The sequence below is a fragment of the Cnephaeus nilssonii genome, assembly GCF_951640355.1.
Source record: "Cnephaeus nilssonii genome assembly, chromosome: 12".
Classification (NCBI taxonomy): Eukaryota; Metazoa; Chordata; class Mammalia; order Chiroptera; family Vespertilionidae; genus Cnephaeus; species Cnephaeus nilssonii.
The window spans coordinates 56,584,296-56,603,614 of NC_137083.1; the positions used below are offsets into that span (position 1 = coordinate 56,584,296).

The following is a 19,319-nucleotide window of genomic DNA, read 5'->3' on the forward strand; positions in this document are numbered from 1 at the left end:
TAATTTTTATCAACCCAAATCCATAGGTATATTCATCTCCATTTTATGGATAAGGAAACCATTTTATGGATAAGGGAGGTTAATTACTGTCAGAAACAGTTATGAGAAATTGAACATGTAGAAAAAGCTATTTGGGCTGATTTTTAATTGGTGAGCTAGCAATGTAGAGAACACCACAGGTAGGACTTACACTTCAAGGTGTGAGCACATGCCAGTGTATCCTCTCCCTCCCAACCACAGAAAAGATGTTTTTAAAATGAATGAATCAATATTTGGTTTGAACCATAAGAAGGGGTTCATTAGATAAGAAATTATAATGAATCCTTGAGAAACAGAAAGCAGGCGGGATAGGGTTATAGAAAGCATTTCCTAACATGAGCAAGAGGGTAGTTGTTACAACAGGTAGAAGCTGATCCAAGGCTGCTCCAAGGGCGAAGTGGTTAGTGCCCCTGAGCAACAAATAAGTGAAGAGCTGAGTGCACTTCAGGCAGAAACAAACCCAGAGGGAAAGGTGAGACATAGGCAAGAAATTAGTATGTGAATAAATCTAAACAAATATTAAAATGCAAAGCACTAAAGTTTTTTAAAATAAGCTAAAACTACAGAATTGTTAAATAATGTATAAGATGGAAGCAGGATGATCAAAGTTCCTGGTAGTTTCACCAAATCCAGAGTATGTGAAAAACATTAATAAAACTAGTGAGAAGAGAAAAGGGAAAGGAGACAGATAAAACAAGTAAAAATACAGGCTCGAGAAGCATCTTGGGAAATTTACCAGTAGCAGAGGAAGAAGAAACCCAAGTTGGAGTATGAAACAGACATTCATGATAGAGAAGTGACAACCGAACAGCACAGCAGTCAGTAAAAAGGCCAAACAACCTGTTTTTATCAAAGCAAAAGTAGAGTGTAAGCACGTCATTTTGAATTGTAAGTTCAATAAGCTTCCCCTTTTCCATCCTAGAAAATCTTAACTGGGAAGTTTTTGCAATAAAAGGAAAACTTAAAAGGCGGTATAAAATATTCTGTAGTTCAGAAGTTGCAGACCTTTTTTTAGAGCATTAGGCTCAATCTTGCAACCATATGGTTTCTGTCATAATTTTGCCACTGTAGCTCTAAAGCTGCCATAGACAATACAGAAACGAATGGGCTTGGCTGCATTCCAGTAAAACTTTACTTACAAAAACAAGCATCTGGGGTATAGCTTGCTGACCCCTCTTCTAGCTCACAGCATTTCACAACTTTAACCCTCAGTAGTAAAAATGTGTATCGTTCTGGATGCTTTTACTAGACTATGCTAGTGCATATTTGTTGAAAATTTTTATTATCAATTAATATAGCCAAACAAGATATGGAATTTTCATTGTTAATTACTGAACTGGTCTTCTTGGTTAAAACCTCAGATACCTGAATAATAGAAGGTTTGCATGATTACGTTATTTCAAAGAAAGTTAATCATGAAATACTGCTCTTGAACTATATTAGCCAGTGGACTTTCATAAGTCCAAAATAAATGAATTTTTCACAGCTACATATATAATTTGATATCATAATCTAGTTTCCATGATTAAAGAGATCATTTTCTAAGAGAAATAATAGTAGTCCCTGTAGCATTTAATACATTACCATGTTAGGCATTTCTTGTACTATTAACGTATATCAAAATTTCTATAATATTAATACTAAAATTCCTTATAATTATGTAATGCCTTGTAATTTATATAATGGGTAATAAAGGATTTTAAGAAGTCAAGTATCCTTGTTCCCTAATCCTAAGGGAAAACCATTTCTAGCATGTTGTGGGGCAAGAAGAAATAGTTAAATGTTTACTTCTGTTATCTCTGTTTTAAAGATGTTAAGTTTGCTACAATTTAGAATTTAGACAGATAAGCTGTGTTTAGTCTGTGTGTTTATATTCCATCCTTTATAAGGACATACCACTCAACTTTCTATATAAGAACAAGAATTTTTTTAAATAGAAAAGAATGAAAAAATCAAAATCTCATTAATAGAAATTTTCGTTTTAAAACTATTTTACTCTTAAATTTTAAAAAAATGGCAGCATATTAAAATTATTATAAATTGTCATTTGTTATATATGAGAGGAAAATCCAAAAGAAACTTTGCATTTTTTGTTTTCTATTCTTGCCCCGTTTCACACTTCAAAGAATATTTCTTCTTAGAAAGTCTACTGTAACCTTACAACAAAAACATACATATACATATATATAACCACTGATTATATTTTTTCCATTTAAAAAAATTTTTTTTCTTTATTGATTAAGGTATTACATATGTGTCCTTATCCCCCCATTGTCCCCTCACCCCCCTGGTGTCTGTGTCCATTGGTTAAGCTTATATGCATGCATACAAGTCCTTTGGTTGATCTTTCCCCGTTTCCCCCACCCTCCCCTACCTTCCCTCTGAGGTTTGACAGTCTGATCGATGCTTCTCTGTCTCTGTTTTTGTTCATTAGTTTATGTTGTTCATTATAATCCACAAATGAGTGAGATCATGTGATATTTATCTTTTTCTGACTGATTTTGCTTAGCATAATGCTCTCCAGCTCCATCCATGCTGTTGCAAATGGTAGGAGATCCTTCCTTTTTATAGCAGCATAGTACTCCATTGTGTAGATGTACTACAGTTTTTTAATCCACTCATCTGCTGATGGGCCCTTAGGCTGTTTCCAAATCTTAGCTATTGTAAATTGTGCTGCTATGAACATAGGGGTGCATATATCCTTTCTGATTGGTGTTTCTAGTTTCTTGGGATATATTCCTAGAAGTGAGATCACTAGGTCAAATGGGAGTTCCATATAGTTTTTTTGAGGAAAGTCCATAATATTCTCCACAGTTGACCACTGATTATTGAACAACATATTATTTTATTTACTCATAGCTGGCTCAGACCACTCTTAAGTTAACTGCTCCTGCTTTGGAGATAAATGAGTAAGATACAGAACAAAGGTTTACTCAGTGCCTTTCTTTTACAATAAATCAAAATGTTTACATCTTATATACAACTGCTATAGAGCAGGGATGGGGAACCTCTTTTCTGCCCAGGGCCATTTGGATATTTATAAGATCACTCACAGGCCATACAAAATTATCAACTTCAAAATTAACCTGCTATATTTGGTCAACCATTTAATTAACTCACTCCTAATGCCTTGGCAGGGCCAGGCCAAATAATTTTGCAGGCCGGGCATTCCCAACCTCTGCTATAGAGTAAAAAATATTAAAAGTTAGTTTGCTAAGAAAATGTAGAAAACCACCTTATCTGATAGCATTCTTGGTTTGTTCAATATTTTATCTGTGCTACATTTAAAAAAATTCATACAGCCACTTATTGATAATACATGAATACCCCTCTCAAATACCACCAGCATTATCAAATTCTCAAAGTGGCATTGGTGCAGATTTTGCTATTTGAATTGAGAATCAAATGTAATACTGTTCCAGTCAAGATGGCAGAGTAGGTAAACACTGTACTCACCTCCTCCCATGACCATATCAAAATTACAACTAAATTGTAGAATGACTGTCATTGAGAACCACCTGAAGACTAGCTAAACAGAAGCCCTATAACTAGGGATGTAAGGAAGAAGCCATGTAGGGACTGGTAGGAGGGGTGGAGACAGAACAAGCAGGTTCCACACCCTATGTGTGGGGATTAAGAATTGGGATGTGTATCTGGGCTGCAGAAGTCCCCCCTGAGGAGCAGGGATCCCAGCCCTAGCCTGGGGCACAGTGCTGGGAAGAGGAGCCCCATGACATCTGGATATGAAAACCAGCAGGGATTGTATATCATAGTGATATGGAAGGCTGCTAGAGTCCCAAGTATTTTTTCCTCTTGAGGGACCCATGCAAAGATTTGGTGGCTCACAAACTTACCCTAAGCTTGCAAGGGTAGCAGTTCAAAAAGCACCAGAGATATAAGGGGAAAAACTGAATTGACTCAGCTCATATCATGGTGCCAACCAAAGGGTCTCAAGCCTGGCACCTCAGTACACAGCATAACCTTTCCCAAGGACCTCCAAGTACAAGCAGCAACCATATGCAGATTACTTTGTAGTTCCTACTGGTCACCCTAAGCTGGACACAAACAGCAGTTGATCTTGACCTGCACCAGAGCTCTTCCTTAAGAGGCTCCAGAAACAATACACCCACTAGCTGGCTTCAGACAACACCACCCAGCCACCTCCACATCCATACACATGAAAGGCAGATTTGCCTGGCACCAGAACCCCAGTAAAGACTCCCGCTCCTTGGGATCAGCCCCAAGACAACAGCTTGTCTGCTGTAGTCACCAACAGCCCTCACAGCCAGTCAGCCTGAGAGTCAATCCCACCCACTGATGTGCCAACAGAAATCAAGGCACATCTACATCAGGAGGGTGCACACACCCACATAAGGGATGCCCTGGAGCAACTGCCTCAGGTGAACAGGGAGACTGTGCCACTGGGCCCCATAGGACACCTACCTGCTAAGATGAGTAGAATAAGCATATCTACCTAATACATAGAAACAACACAGGGAGTCAGGCCAAATGAGGAGACAAAGAAACATGACCCAAATGAAAATACAGAACAAAACTTCAAAAAAGAACAAAATGGAGACAAGCAATCTACCAGATACAAAGTTCCAAATACGGATTATAAGGATGCTCAATGAACTCAGAAGAAGAATACATGAACTCAGAATTTCAACAAAGATTAAAAAAAAACCACGTATAAATGAAGAATACAATAACTGAAATGACTACATTAGAAGAAATTCACAGACCACTGGTTGGTTACCGCTGGATTAGATGAAGCAAAGAATTCAATCAGTGATCTGGAAGACAAGGTAGCAGAAAACACCCAACCAGAACAGGGGGGGCGGGAGGGGTATAATTTTTTAAAATGAGAATAGTTTAAGGGACCTCTAAGGTAACATTAAAGGATACCAGAGAAGGAAAAGAGAGAGTAAGGGATTGAAAACCTATTTGAAGAAATGAGTGAAAATTTCCCTAACCTGGGGAAGGAACTAGACATACAAGTCCAGGAAGTGCAGAGAATTCTAAATAAGAAGAACCCAAAGAGGCCTGTACCAATACACATTAATATTAAAATGTCAAAGATTAAAGACAGAGAGAGAATCTTAAAGGAACAAAAGAAAAGCATTTAGTTATATACAAAGGAGCTCCCATAATACTGTCAGGTGATTTCTCAACAGAAACATTTAGGCCAGGAGACATTGGCATGAAATATTCAAAGTAATGTAAAGCAAAGATCTACAACCAAGATTACCCAGCAAGGCTATCTATCATTTAAAGTCAACAAAGAGTTATAGTTTCTCAGATAAGAAATATAAAGAAATTAATCACACTAAACTAGCATTACAAGAAATGCTAAAGGGACTTATTTAAATAAAAAAGATTAAAAATATGAATAAGAAAAGATAGAAATAAAAATATTTTCACTGACAAAGGCAAATACTTAGTAAAAATCAGTGGCTCAACCAACTATAGTACAAAGGTTAAAAGGCAAAAGTCGTAAAGTGTGTAATTATAACAGTAAATTAAGAAATACAAACAAAAAAATAATGACAAAAATATATGGAGCAGGTAAGTAAAAATGTGTTTGAACTTAAGTGGCCATCAAGTTAAAATAGACTGCTATAAACATAGTTTGATAAATATGAAGTGCATGGTAACCACAAACCAAAAACCTATAAGAAATTTATAAGAATAAAGAGAAATAAGTCCAAACACTGCACTAGAAAGTCATCAACATACAAGAAAATAGGGAACACAAAACTACACAATCAGAAAACAATTAAATGGCAATAAAATACATACCTATCAATACTTATCTTTAATGGAAATTTATTTTTTAATGAAAGTATATGAGCTGCCTACAAGAGACCCACTTCAGATTGAAAGACACGCAGACTGGAAGTAAAGGGATAGAAAAGGATATATTATGCAAATGGAAAAGAAAAAATAGCTGGGATAGCAATACTTATATTAAAGACAAAATAGACTTTAAAACAAGGGCTATCACAAGAGACAGGAATTTCGTATATCATGATAAAGGGATTAATCTAAAGGATCAACTCATAAACATTACACAATATTTGCTTTATATATGTAGGAGCACCTACGTATATAAAGCAAATATTAAAAGACAGGAGAAATATATGTATTATCCTATCTAATAAAAGGGTAATATGCAAATTAACCGTCACAAAGATGGTGGCACCGATAGCCACAAGATGGTGGTGCCCAGTCCTCTCAACCCCACCGGAGTCCCCTAGTCCTGGGAGGCAGCCGCTGAGAGCGGGCATTGTGAGCGGCCTGGCAGAATGCTTGCTTTGTCACCACGGTGACGAGGCAAGCGTTCCGTGCCCGGCAGCAGATGGGCCTCTGGGCCATGGAGAACCTCTGGGCAGTGGGCACCGAGCAGCCAGGCCCCGCAGAGAGCTGCTGGCGCACAGATTCGTGCACAGGGCTACTAGTAGTAATAAGGGACGTTAACACCCCATTGACATCAATGGATAGATCATCCAGACAGAAAATCAAGGGAACAGTGGTATTAATGACAGATCAGAATGACTTAATTGATATTTTTAGGACATTTCACCTAAAAGCCTCTGAATATACATTCTTTTCAAGTGCACATGGAACATTTCCCAGGATAAACCACATTAGGCCAGAAAACAAGTCTTAATTTAAGAATATTGGAATCATACCAAGCATCCTCTCCAATCACAATGATATGAAACTAGAACTCAATTACAAGAAGAAAACTGAAAAACACAATGACATGGAGGCTAAACAACATGTCACTGAACAATGAGTGGGTTAATGAGATCAAGGAAGAACTGTTTTCAGTTCTTGAGAAAAGTGAAAATGAAAACACAATGACCCCAAAGCTGTGGGACACAGTGAAAGCAGTTCTAACAGGGAAATTTAGCAATGTAGGCCTACCTCAAGAAACAACAAAAATCTCAAATAGACTATTTAACCTTATACCTGATGGAATTAGAAAATAGAAAAATAAATGATACCCAAAGTGAGTAGAAAAAAGGGAATAATAAAGATCAGAACAGAAACAAAATAGAGGCAAAAAAAAAAAAAAAAAGAAAAGATTAATGAAAACCTGGTTCTTTGAAAATATAAACAAAATTGGTCAACTTTTAGCCAGATTAATCAAGAAGAAAAAAAAATGCCCAAATAGAATCAGAAATGAAAAAGACATGACAACCAACACCATGATAGACAAAGTATTATAAGGAAATACTACAATTATATGCCTATAAATTAGACCAGCGGTCACCAACTGGTGGTCCGTGAGGTCCGAAAGGTTGGCAACTGCTGGTTTACAGAAACCTTTGGAGCAGCAGTCGCCAGCTGGTGGTCCGTGGGGTCCGTAAGGTTGACGACCACTGGATTAGACAACATGAAAGAAATTGACAAGTTCCCAGAAATATACATACTTCCAGGAAGAAACATAAATAAATCAGGAAGAGACATTCTGAACAGACCATAACTGTTAACAAAATTGAGTCTGTTATCAAAAAAACTCCCAACAAACAAAAGTGCTAGGTCAGATGGCTTTAACTTTTACCAAACATTCAAAGAAGAATTAACACCTATTCTGCCCATACTACTACAAAAATTTGAAGAGGGAAGACTCCCAAACTTATGTTACAAGGCGAGCCTTACCTTGATACCAAAACCAGACAAAGACACTACAAAAAAAGAAAATTATAGGCCAATATCCCTGATGAATATAGATGTAAAAATCCTCAACAAAATATTAGCAAACTGAATTCCTCAATACATTAAAAAGATATTACACCATGACCAAGTAGGATTTATTCAAGGTTGGTTCAATATCCACAAAACTATTAACATGATATACCACATAAACAAATGAAGGATGAAAATCATATCCATAGATGCAGAAAAAGCATTTGACAGCATCCAGCATCGATTTATAATAAAAACCTGTCAGCAAAGTGGGGATAGAAGGCACATACTTCAACATACTAAAGGCCATATCTGAAAAATCCACAGCTAACATTATACTTTATGGTGAAAAGCTAAAGTGTTTTCCTTATCAGGAACAAGATAAGGATGTTCATTTTCACCACTTAATTCAACTTGGTATTGGAAGTCCTAGCCACAGTAAACAGACAAGAAAAAGAAAATACATTCACATTGGAAGAGAAGAAAAAACAATTATTTGCACATTATATAATACTATATAGAACCCTAAAGAATCCACACATAAAAACTATTAGAACTCTCTCCCCCCTCTTTGCCTCCCTTCCACTCTTTCTAAATATCAATGGAAAAAAATATCCTCAGGTGAGGAATTAAAAATAAAACTATTAGAACTAATAAATGAATTCAGTAAAGTAGAATACAAAATTAATATGCAGAAATTGGTTGCATTTTTATACACCAATAAACTGTCAGAAACTAAGAAAGCAATCCCATTTACAATTGCATTAAAGAATAAAATACCTAGGAATAAATTTTACCAAGGAGTTGAAAGAATTGTACTCAGAAAACTATAAAACTGAAGAAAGTAATTGAAGGGGATACAAATAAATGGAAGCATATACCATGCTCTTGAATAGGAATGATTAACATCGTTAAAATATCCATACTACCCAAAGCAATATACAGATTCAATGCAATCCCCATCAAAATACCAATGACATTATTCAAATAGCTAAAACAATCCTAAAATGTACATGGAACCACAAAAGACCTCAAATAGTCAAAGCAATGGAGAAAGAACAAAGTTAGAGGAATCACACTACCTGACAGCAAACTATACTACAAGGCTATAGTAATTAAAACAGCATGGTGCTGGCATAAAAAAAAAAACACATAAATCAAATCAATGAAATAGAATAGAGCGCCCAGAAAAAACCCCACACCTATATTGTCAATGGATCTGTGACAAAGGAGGCAAGGATATAGAATGGAATAAAGACAGTCTCTTCATTAAGTGGTATTGGAAAAATTGGACAGACACATAAAAAATATGACACTGGATCATTTTCTTGCCATATACAAGAATAAAAAAGGTGATTTAAAGACTTAAATTTAAGACTCAAAACCATAGAACTCCCTAGAAGAAAAGATAGGCAATAAACTCTTAACATTGCTCTTAGTAATAATGTGTTGGATATGTCTCCTTTGGCAAGAAAAAAATAATCAAATAGGACTACATCAAACTAAAAAGTTTTTGCACAACAAGGAAACTATTAACCATCTAGTTCTATGAAAAAATTAAAAGGCAACTATTGAATAGGGGAAGATATTCATAAATGATACATCCAGTAAGGGGTTAATATCCAAAATATGTAAGAAACTCATACAATTTAACACCAAAAAAAAAAAATCTGACTCAAAAATGGGCAGAGTACATACAGATGGCCAATAGACATATGAAAGATGTTCAACATCACTAATCATCAGGGAAATGCAAATTAAAACCACAAAATATTTTCTCACTCCTGTCAGAATGGCTCTCATCAATAAATTATCAAACAAGGATGAGGAGGATGTGGAGGAAAGGGAACTCATGCACTGTTGGAATGCAGATTGGTGCAGACACTGGAAAACACGATGGAAGTTCTCAAAAAAATTAAAAAGGAACTGCCTTATGACCCAGCAATTCCATTTCTGGGTGTATATCCGGAAAATCCCAACACATTAATTTGAAGGGATATATGCACACTATGTTCATTGCAGCATTCATTATGTACAATAACCAAGGTATGGGAAGTGCCTATCGATACACAAGTGGATAAAAAAAGTGTTGGTACACATATACATTGGAAATTTACTTGCCCATAAAGAAAGAAATTTTACCTTTTGCAATAGCATGGATGGACCTGCAGGGTATTATGCTTGGTGAGATAAGTCAGAGGAAGATAAATACTATTAATATTTCACTTGTATGTGGAATCTCAATGAACAAATCAGAAATAGAACTGATAGTTGCCAGAAGGAAGGGGGTTGTGGGGCTTGGTGAAAAGGTGAAAGGATTAAGAAGTATAGTTGCTAGTTACAGAATAGTAATGGGGATGTAAAGTACAGTATATGGAATAGAATCTAGTATTGTAATAACTAAGCCTAGTGTTAAGTGGGTACTTGAAATATGGGGGGGGGGGGTTTCCTTCATAAATTATATGATTATCTACCCCACTATGCTGTACACCTGAAACTAATATAAAATAATATTGAATGTTAACTGTAATTGAAAAATGAGTTGTTGTTCGGTGTAATCTGAGTTCTGTTGTGAGTTTGTATTGTAATTATGATTTATATAAATTTAAAAAATACTTTGTAAGCTAGATTTTGGGGGTTGCAGATAGCAGAAATTGACTAACAAGTAGAATTTTGAAGATATTGGACTAGTCATAGAACCAACAGGAAAGCTGGAGGATCAGGCTCAGAAGAGGCCAGAGGTATGGCAGCTGTAGGACTCGAGAGCAGAAACTTCTCGACTGTCTCCTCTAGGTGATGCCACAGAAATAAACAGAGGAGCTCACAACTTCTTGTTCTCTCCTTTGATCTCTCCAGTCACTATTCAGAATCCTGAAGTGGATGCTTGAGTCAAATTATTCTTTGGCAAGCAAAGTACATAGCACCTTGAGTTATGTTCCCAGGAGTCCACACAATGGGACAAATGATTCCCCAAAATGAAATTAGGATGCAGTTATCAAAAGAAGGGAAATGAACTCTGGAAGCTGAAAAAGCAACAGGTGTTCACTGTAATATTTAACTTTGTGTTAATGTAGAATTATAGTTTACAGTGCTAGTCATAAAAACTATCGAAATGAAGAATTTGAATACAGTGATCCCAATTATTGCATTTAACCTATGTTGGAGGATTTACCACATTGAAATTCTTACAGGTTTCTCTCCCACTTAACTATGAGTTCCATAAAGCAGTTATTGAATTAGAAAGTGAGGAAATAGAGACTTTTAAGATCATATTGAAGAGGACTTTGTAATAATTTCACACTTCCTAGAATTTGTCGTCATCTCCTTCCTGATTTACCTAATCATCTTGTACTTACTCATCAAGACTTAGTGCAGGCATTGCCTCATCCAGAAGGATTTTCTTTGTTACACCCTCTATCACATCCCATTCTGCGTTACAGGCCATTCATCATGATGCATAACGCCATTATTGTTCTCATCCCACTGATTCATACTGGTTGATTTGTCTGTCTCCCACACCAGCCAGGCTGGCAGGTTGTCTTGTTTTTCTTTGATTCTCCAGCCCCTTATAATGTCTACACATCAAACATTCAGCAAATATTTGTTGAGTGATTGAATGGATTTGCCAGGGAAAAGGGGTAAAACATTCCATTTGGGAACCAGCATGTATAAAGGCATGGCACATGGTATGTTCAGGAATGGTGAGAAATTCCATAGGATTAAAGCATAGAAAGATTAATGGGAGAAGAGACTGGCGAGTTTGACTAGAGTTGGTCTTTAAAAGAACCACCTATGCCAAGTTTAGTCAGCTCTGTAGGCTAGGCCTTAGGAACAAATAATGAGATTTGGCAAGGACACTAAGAGACTATTCGGTGACTGAATTCTGGTTAGGTGGAACTAGCAAAGAGAACCCTCAGTGGGAGAATAATGCTGTCTCTGGTAGTGAAAGAGGCTCAGGGAGCAAATTCACCCACCATGCACTAGGCACTTTCCTAGGCACTGGGGACACGGTGGTGAGTAAAACAGACACAGTTCCTGCTCCCATGGAACTTTAATTCTAGTAAAGGAAGACAGATTTACAACAGTGGGTGGACACAAAGGTATAGGTCTACATTCCCAAACCTAAAATACCGTGTTGCAAGTAAATGATCCAGAACAGCAGCTTCCAGAAGCGTTGAGGCAGGCTAGAGAGCATTTCATCCCCAGAGTGCATCCCAGAGCCCCTTTCCTAGCCACATCCCAGCCACTCACTGCTAAGTGTTTATAAGAATAATGACCAGTATTACACGTGCTCTTTAGGACTCTGTCAAAAATAAAAGTTTTGTAAGCCCCAGATTTTTAGAAATAATGTGTGTAACACTTAGGTACGCTCCAAAAAGTTGCAGAGGGGAAAAATAATTTCGTCACCATGACACTTTCTTTTTTAGCTAGATATTTTATACTACACCTAGGGGTATTAATTTTTAAAGGTTAATTAATTGGGCAAATACATGCTAGTATAAATAAAAGCCAGCCGTTGCCAATGTTATTGGCAAGTTGTGTGTATAGTTTACAATTTCTAGTGCCTGAAAAATAATCTGACATTTTTATAACTTTGCCAAGTGTTTAGGGTTTTTTCTTCAATAGGATGAACTCTGTTTAAGTAAGAGAATTTAATTCTAGGTGTAAACACTAGCGGATGCCGAGTAATCTAGTCTCGTTGTCTTCTCTCAGTTGTGGGCTCATTTAATGATAAAGGCTTTTCCCATTCTTTTCCAGGGTGCTGATAAAACTGTGAAAGGCCCAGATGGACTAACTGCTTTTGAAGCCACTGACAACCAGGCAATCAAAGCCCTACTTCAGTGATGGACGGATGGGCTGACAGCTCTGGAAGAATGACTCTCCTGTGGCCTCACACTGCTGCCTGTCTGTCTGTCACTCTCTTATCTGCCAGCTTCTTCAGCTAAATACTTTAGGAGGGGTGAGGGGAGAGAGAAATTCATAACAAATCAGACTACCAGAAAACAAAAAACAAAAACAATGTTTTGGAGGAAAGGCAAAAACTACAATCAGGCTTTTACAAAGCCTCCTGATCAAGTCGGCCTCTTTTCCATTTCCAAAAATACAGTTTATACCCAAGGGAGAGCAAAGACACATACCGTAACATTTGACCTTCTCAGCTCCCTAGCTAATTCATTCATTAGATTGTGTCGAGGGTCTGATTATACAAAGGCCAACTCTACATAATTGGTAGCCCTAACTGTGCGAGCAGTAGTGGCTGCTGTGATGTAAACTTAGGGTGCTGAGATAAGCAATTAGCTCTAGCCTTCTGCCTTAAGGTGCACTCTGGGGAATCTCCTGGTGTAGTGAAGAGCGCTGCCTGTGGTTGGTGACCAAATCTTCCCTCAGTGACTTCAGCTTTACGCGAAAGCTCAGTGAAGGTGAGGTGGGGCACACCTAAATTGCTAGATGCCTGAACTTTGGATTTCCTCTCCCCTTTCACATGGATTTCATGTATCTTTAGGTAAAACTGACTAGTTTTATTTATAAAATCTTAAATTTTGGAAGTCTATAGGAGAAACCATTCCAGTATGCATAAATTTTTCTCCTCTAGATTCAAATACTTATAACATTGAAACACTTTTAAACTTTGCTGGTAGTAAAAGGGGATGTAAAACTAGAATCATAGCCATAAGCCTGTTAGTATCATACAAAGAGAGACGGTTGTCTTCGTACCTATAGTTTTCTTCATTTGCTATTTGAATGGATTGACCCCGGTTATGTGTGGAGAACAAGGAACATTGTTGGAATGTCTCTTTGACCCATCTTGGATGCTGATTACTTATTGCACCAAAGCTATCACTGGGGTGAGATTTACTATTTGGACAAATTTAACCCCCATCTCTTCAAAAATATGCTTGTTACCAGGTTCCCCCAGCTGTTGATAAACTTCTGCTGAACATATGCCAGCCCACCTGCACAGTATATTTTTTATTCTTTTTAAATCATGCATCATAGAAAATGTGACACTTTCAAAATGTACTCTGTGCCCTTAAATATAGCCCTAAGATGATAATTCTGACCTGCAGAAAATGTTTAGACACATTTTCAAATGTTTATTTCTTGAGCAGTATGACTAATTAAAGCATATTCTCTTAATATTTTAAATGCACAATAGCAAAATTTAAGATTCCTTTGACCTGCCACCCATCTAAGCTTACTAAGAATATTAGGATTTTTCCTTAGCCATGTCATGCAATAACTAAATGTACCTCAAATTTTTAAAAACGGGGTTAGGGACTAGTATTCAGATTGTGGAAAATAAGGAATTATGGATTTTTTTTAAGGCAATGTAGCATTCGACAGCAGAGTTAAACTATCAAAGAACCGTCAGCCTGGCTAATAACAAGTCTTATTGATCAGTTGCTGATTGGTTGGTTAGTGTGTGGAGTGTGTGTGTGTGTGTGTGTGTGTGTGTGTGTACATGTACACTTTTCCCCATGAACCCTTTTTTTATCCTGTGGCTTTTTTCACTTAAAACTAGCCTAACCCTGTAATTTTTCTTCATCTAAGAAAACAATCACAAAATGGTGGCTTAAATACTTTGATACATTTGGCTAATTCTGCTGCCTTAATGCAGCCTGTTAGAGTCAAAGTCAGTAATCAGTACTTTATGATACCACTGAACTGAAACCTGGAGCCATCCTCATTGGAGATGGAGGGCACTCTATCAGTCTTGAACCATCAACAAGGTGTTTTGAAATCTTTGTTTTCACCTCTTGGCATAATGTGATCTAAAAGGCTTGGGTTACCCTCTACACAGTTTTACCTTTACATCCTCAGCGTTTTGTTCTAGTTGGCTATTGCAGAGAGTGCACTGTCCTATCATTCCTGAACCTGGTCTGCTTCCCACAGTCACTGGTGTAGAAGCCCGGTGACTTTTTGTACAGTTTGCCCTGTGTTCCCTGTGATGCAGTGGAGGCTGCTTCGCCTTCTTTCCCAGCCATTTTGTAAACCCCATAATTATGAAGCGGTTGCTTGAGAAAATAACATGTAAACATAGAATAGACTGGCCAAGATGGTTTACAATTTTTTTTTAAACTAGGTTATTTATAATGTATTTCTGAACCACTTGGCAGAAAAATTCACAACACTTAATGTTCATATTTTGAGTAAAGGAAGTTAAAACCATGTCTGCTTTTTGGTACTACATATATTAGTGAAAGGTTAAGTAAGTTTTTTTTTTCTCCACTTAAGTAATATTTAACATCTCAGCAAAAACCTTGCATGTTCTGTAGTTTTGTATTAAGTCAGTCATTTCGTATGCACTATAGCAATTAAAAACAGGTGTATAAAAACACCTGAGTGTTTACTATGCTATTAGTATACTAACAAATTCCCCCTTGCAGCTTCAGACTGGTTATCTATAGACTTACAGTTCAGATACAGCACCTGAGTAAACCAAGTAGTTCTTCTATGCATAGCTCACCTTCTAAACCCAGTGGGGCATGAAGGGGAGGTAGGTGGGTCAGTGTGTGGAAGCTGCAAGCAAGTAGCCCCTTTATTCATTGATTCTTTCTCCCAAATAATGGAGTTCAAATCAGTATGTACCTATTTGATTTTTCACCCTAACACTTCAATTAAGCTGTTTTCTTCCATGCAATATTGCATACTCGATTGTGTATAGAAGCTGGTGAGAGTGCCCTCCTACATAAGCAGTTGCAGTGTTTTGCATGCAAAATTTAAAAAATTTAAATTGTCCTGATTCTATTTTGTAAATGGAGAAACAATCAGATCTTTCTAAGCAGTAATAGAGGAAGACTAATGCTTTGTGCATTTTGATATATTTGAGTTCATTTTTTTCCACAATGTAATACTTTTGACACAATTGGGTTTCTCATATTATCCTAGTTCATGTACATCAGAATGCTAACTAATACTGTGTTTAAGTTTTGTGTTGCAAGAACAAATGGAATAAACTTGAATTGTGCTACAGCTAATATGTTGGCAGCATTTTTCACCCTCAGTTACTATCGCCTCCCTTTTCCAGTCTTCTCCACAACCGGACCAGTACTTTGATCAACTTAAACATGTAATTAATCTAAATTTTCTCCCTGAATCACATTTCTAGGGGGAAAAATAAGTGGAAAGAAAAAAGACATAGGAACGATTTAATTGAAATAAGCTGGCTGCTCATTGGGAAGTTTTGCTTTTGTGTCAGTCTCCTGATACAAATGGTTTTTCTATAAATGTGGGGTCCATTACAAGGGACAAGGCAGCCAGCACAGCCTGGGTCACCAGGGTCTAAATAAGTGTTAAAATTGATGGATCTTCCATGTGCTCATGTAAGTTGCTGCACCGTCCTTGAAGGATCTCCATTTTTTCCAAACTCACTTGACCCTGAGCACTTTTATAGGGTATATTCTTCAGTATAAATGTTCTGATTTAACTTTAAACCTCAAAACTGAACATGATTGTAGGTAAAATTTGTGATTCTATTGTAATCTTGTTGATACACCAAGGCTATTGTGTAGTTTACTTTGAAATGGTCCAAAAATATGTACAGATGCTAAAACACAGCAAAAGCTGTCTTTCAGAACTTTCATGTGGTCGACAGAAGAATACACACAGGTAGTATGTGTGGTTGTAGGTGGGAGTGTCCACAGAAAAAGTTATAAGCACTGAAGTTCTCGTTTTAAGAATTGAGGTCTATAAAAGTATTTAAGTCTGGCTAAATATGTGTTAAAGGGGACAGAGCCCCCTTATATAATTGAAGAGAAGACCAGTATCTGCTGATGGAAAGTACATCTATAGGAAAGAAAGAGTTGAGGGTGAGTTACTGCGAAATTGGTGATTAGAGAGCAGCTATCCCAGGACTTTCACATGGCATAATGTATCAGACTGTTACAAGATTTTGTTCCTTTCCTCCTGCATTGCCAGTGATTCTCAAAAGATGGTCCCTGGACTAATAATATCACCATAAACTGAGAACTTGATAGAAATGCCCAGCCCGGTCCTACCCAAACTATGGGGCTGGGTCCAGCAGTCTGTTGTAACAAGCCCTCCAGGTGATTCCGATGTACGCCCAAGTTGGAGGACCAGTGTACAGACCAGAAAGGGAGAAACCAATAGTCAAAAAGCCTGTGAATACGACATCAAGGCTAGCTTCCTAGAAAGTAAATGGAATCCTTTAACCTGGGAGACGGCAAAACTCTGGCCAAGTCCTGAGCTCTAGACGCCCAAGAAAATCTCAAGATGATATTCAAAGTTATGTTCAGGGCAAAAGAAGTCAGGGTAAGATGTAACAGTGGGTCCAAAGATTGAACACTGGTGAGAATAACCCCTCACTTTTCTTAGGGCTTTTTCTCTGTAGGATGTCCTCTCACGTGCTGTGGACAGTATTTCCATAGTCCAGGGTTACAGCCCCCACGCACGGCTGAATTCCTGACATTTAGGCCCTGCCCAAGTCCGCTCCTTGAATTCCAAAGGAGGGTGAGGGGAACATCAGGAATTTGGGGAGAAGCGCCATGAGTCTCCTCTCCGGCTTGCCACGTGGCAGGTGCAGGGGAACTCACTTTAGAGATGCAATATGGCTCCAGCAGCCACGGCCCCATGGGAGATGACCTTTTTTGTGACTGTTTAACTCTATCCTCACTCTTGGCTAACTACCCCAAAAACAGAATGCCACCCAAAAGGGCGAACGTCATGCCCTCAGGAAGGAGATTAATGAAGGTACAGAGTGTAGTAACGGCCTGATGTTCTAACTTTTCACATAGTGATACATTGTTCTCTCAGGAGGTCAACACGACTGACTACCTGCTGTCTGGTTTTGCTATTAACCCCTAGTTTCCCCTTTAAAAAGGGGCCCATACAGGGAGGGGTGTGGATTCTTCCTGCCCGCCATCACTGGATGCAGCTGCTTTTCCCTTTGCCCATGTATGTAAGTTTCTCTTATTAAAGCTCTTATGAGTTTGAATAAGGCTACATGTCAGTTCTTTGGAATCAATCCTGACCTCAGACTTTTGGGGTTTTCCCCCAAGAGCAGGCCACTTGGATTGCTACAGCCACTTAATGGCGTCCCTCTGGCTTCTGCTTGCCAGTCCGGCAGCAGGAGAGACCCCTCTGGGAGGCCAAAGGCTTCTCTCTCCACCCCACTGCCCTGCGCTGGCGTCAGTGCTGTGACTATGGATTCTCCACTGCAGTGGGTGCAACCTCGTGCCAAGTATATAAAGTTTCAGGTCAACTCTGTCCCAAATGCCAGCCAGATCATCGCACATCAGTATTAGGATTTTTTCCCCAAAGCTTTTACTTCATTGAAATATAATCACTGATTGAGAAAATTTATCAGCAGCTTTAATAGCACCTGACACATGGTAAATGTTCACTGTATTTGTTCTGAACCATTATACAGTCAAGTGTGAGATAAGCTTTGTTTCAGTGACGCCTGGCTAAAGGATTGCTGCCGTTAGGACCATGGGGCCTAAGTGTAATTGTACCTAAATATTGGCCAAGGAGCCTAAATACTACTGATACTGCAAACCACAATCAATGAAGGAAAGACAAAGATCACAGTCACAATGGTTCCCTGAGGAAATCCTGCCCGTGGGGTGGGCTGCAGGTCGCTGAGCCATTGTGGCATATCCTGAAGCACAGCTATAAAAAGAAGCAAATGAAGGCTTGTCTTGCCACCCTAGCAACGTCTACGCTTTGCATTCCACAGCGGCAGCCGCAAGGGGCATCTCATTTACTGGGCTGGGGTAGAATGCTGGCTCATGTCGGGCAACACTCATCTCTCACACAAAGGAAAGAATGCAAAGACGATTCCTAGCCAGAGGATGCTGGTTTTGAGGATACACTAGATAATTAACATCATTTTTTAAAGAAGCTATCTTTTTCTAAGGTTTTACTAACAAGTCTGAAAATTTCTTATATGTCCCTTCCTGACATCTAATGTTCCATGTTTCTGTATGTCCCTTGTGGGTGTTCCCAAGTCCAGCTATGTCGCCCTGCTCATGATTCGCCAGTCCAATTTCAGCAGGCTTGAAGCTACTCAGATCTCAGCTAATTTATGTAATATTTTTAAAAAATGAAATAGAAAAATGTTTACAATATGCTGTAATAAAAGTTATGTGAATGGCTTTGGGGACATTATTAAGTACTAGAGGCCCGGTGCACAAAATTCGTGCATGGGGGTCCCTCAGCCCAACCTGCACCCTCTACAATCCAGGAGCTCTCAGAGGATATCCTACTGATGGCTTAGGCCCACTCCCCATGGTTCTCTGCTCTCTGCGGGGCCTGTAGGTTTCCCTGCAGCCATGGAGATGAAGCCCCCATGCCCTGCTGTCGCTCTCTGCCTGCTGCCGCCATGTGCCATGTGAAGGAAGCCCCAATGCCTTGCAGTGTGCTCAGTCTGCCGGGCCTGGGGGCTTCCCAGACATGGACACACTAAGGAAGCCCCCATGCCCTGTTGTCCAGGCTCTGTCTGCAGGGCCTGGGGGTGTTCCCACCGCCACTGCCCACTAAGGAAGATCCAAAGCCCTGCTGTCTGGCTCTGTCTGCCATGTCTGGGGACTTCCCTGCCACTGCCCCACTAAGGAAGCCGC

General features: G+C 38.6%; 1 protein-coding gene across 1 annotated transcript in view; it reads left to right on the forward strand.

Moving 5' to 3' along the window:
• MTPN (myotrophin) overlaps nt 1-15,848 on the forward strand; it is a 59,957-nt gene extending 44,109 nt beyond the window's left edge. The window contains exon 4 of the mRNA XM_079786633.1: nt 12,496-15,848. Coding sequence (XP_079642759.1) covers nt 12,496-12,582 — 87 coding nt within the window. The 3' untranslated portion in view covers nt 12,583-15,848. The remainder of the gene's footprint in view (nt 1-12,495) is intronic.
• Nucleotides 15,849-19,319: the final 3,471 nt, after the last annotated feature.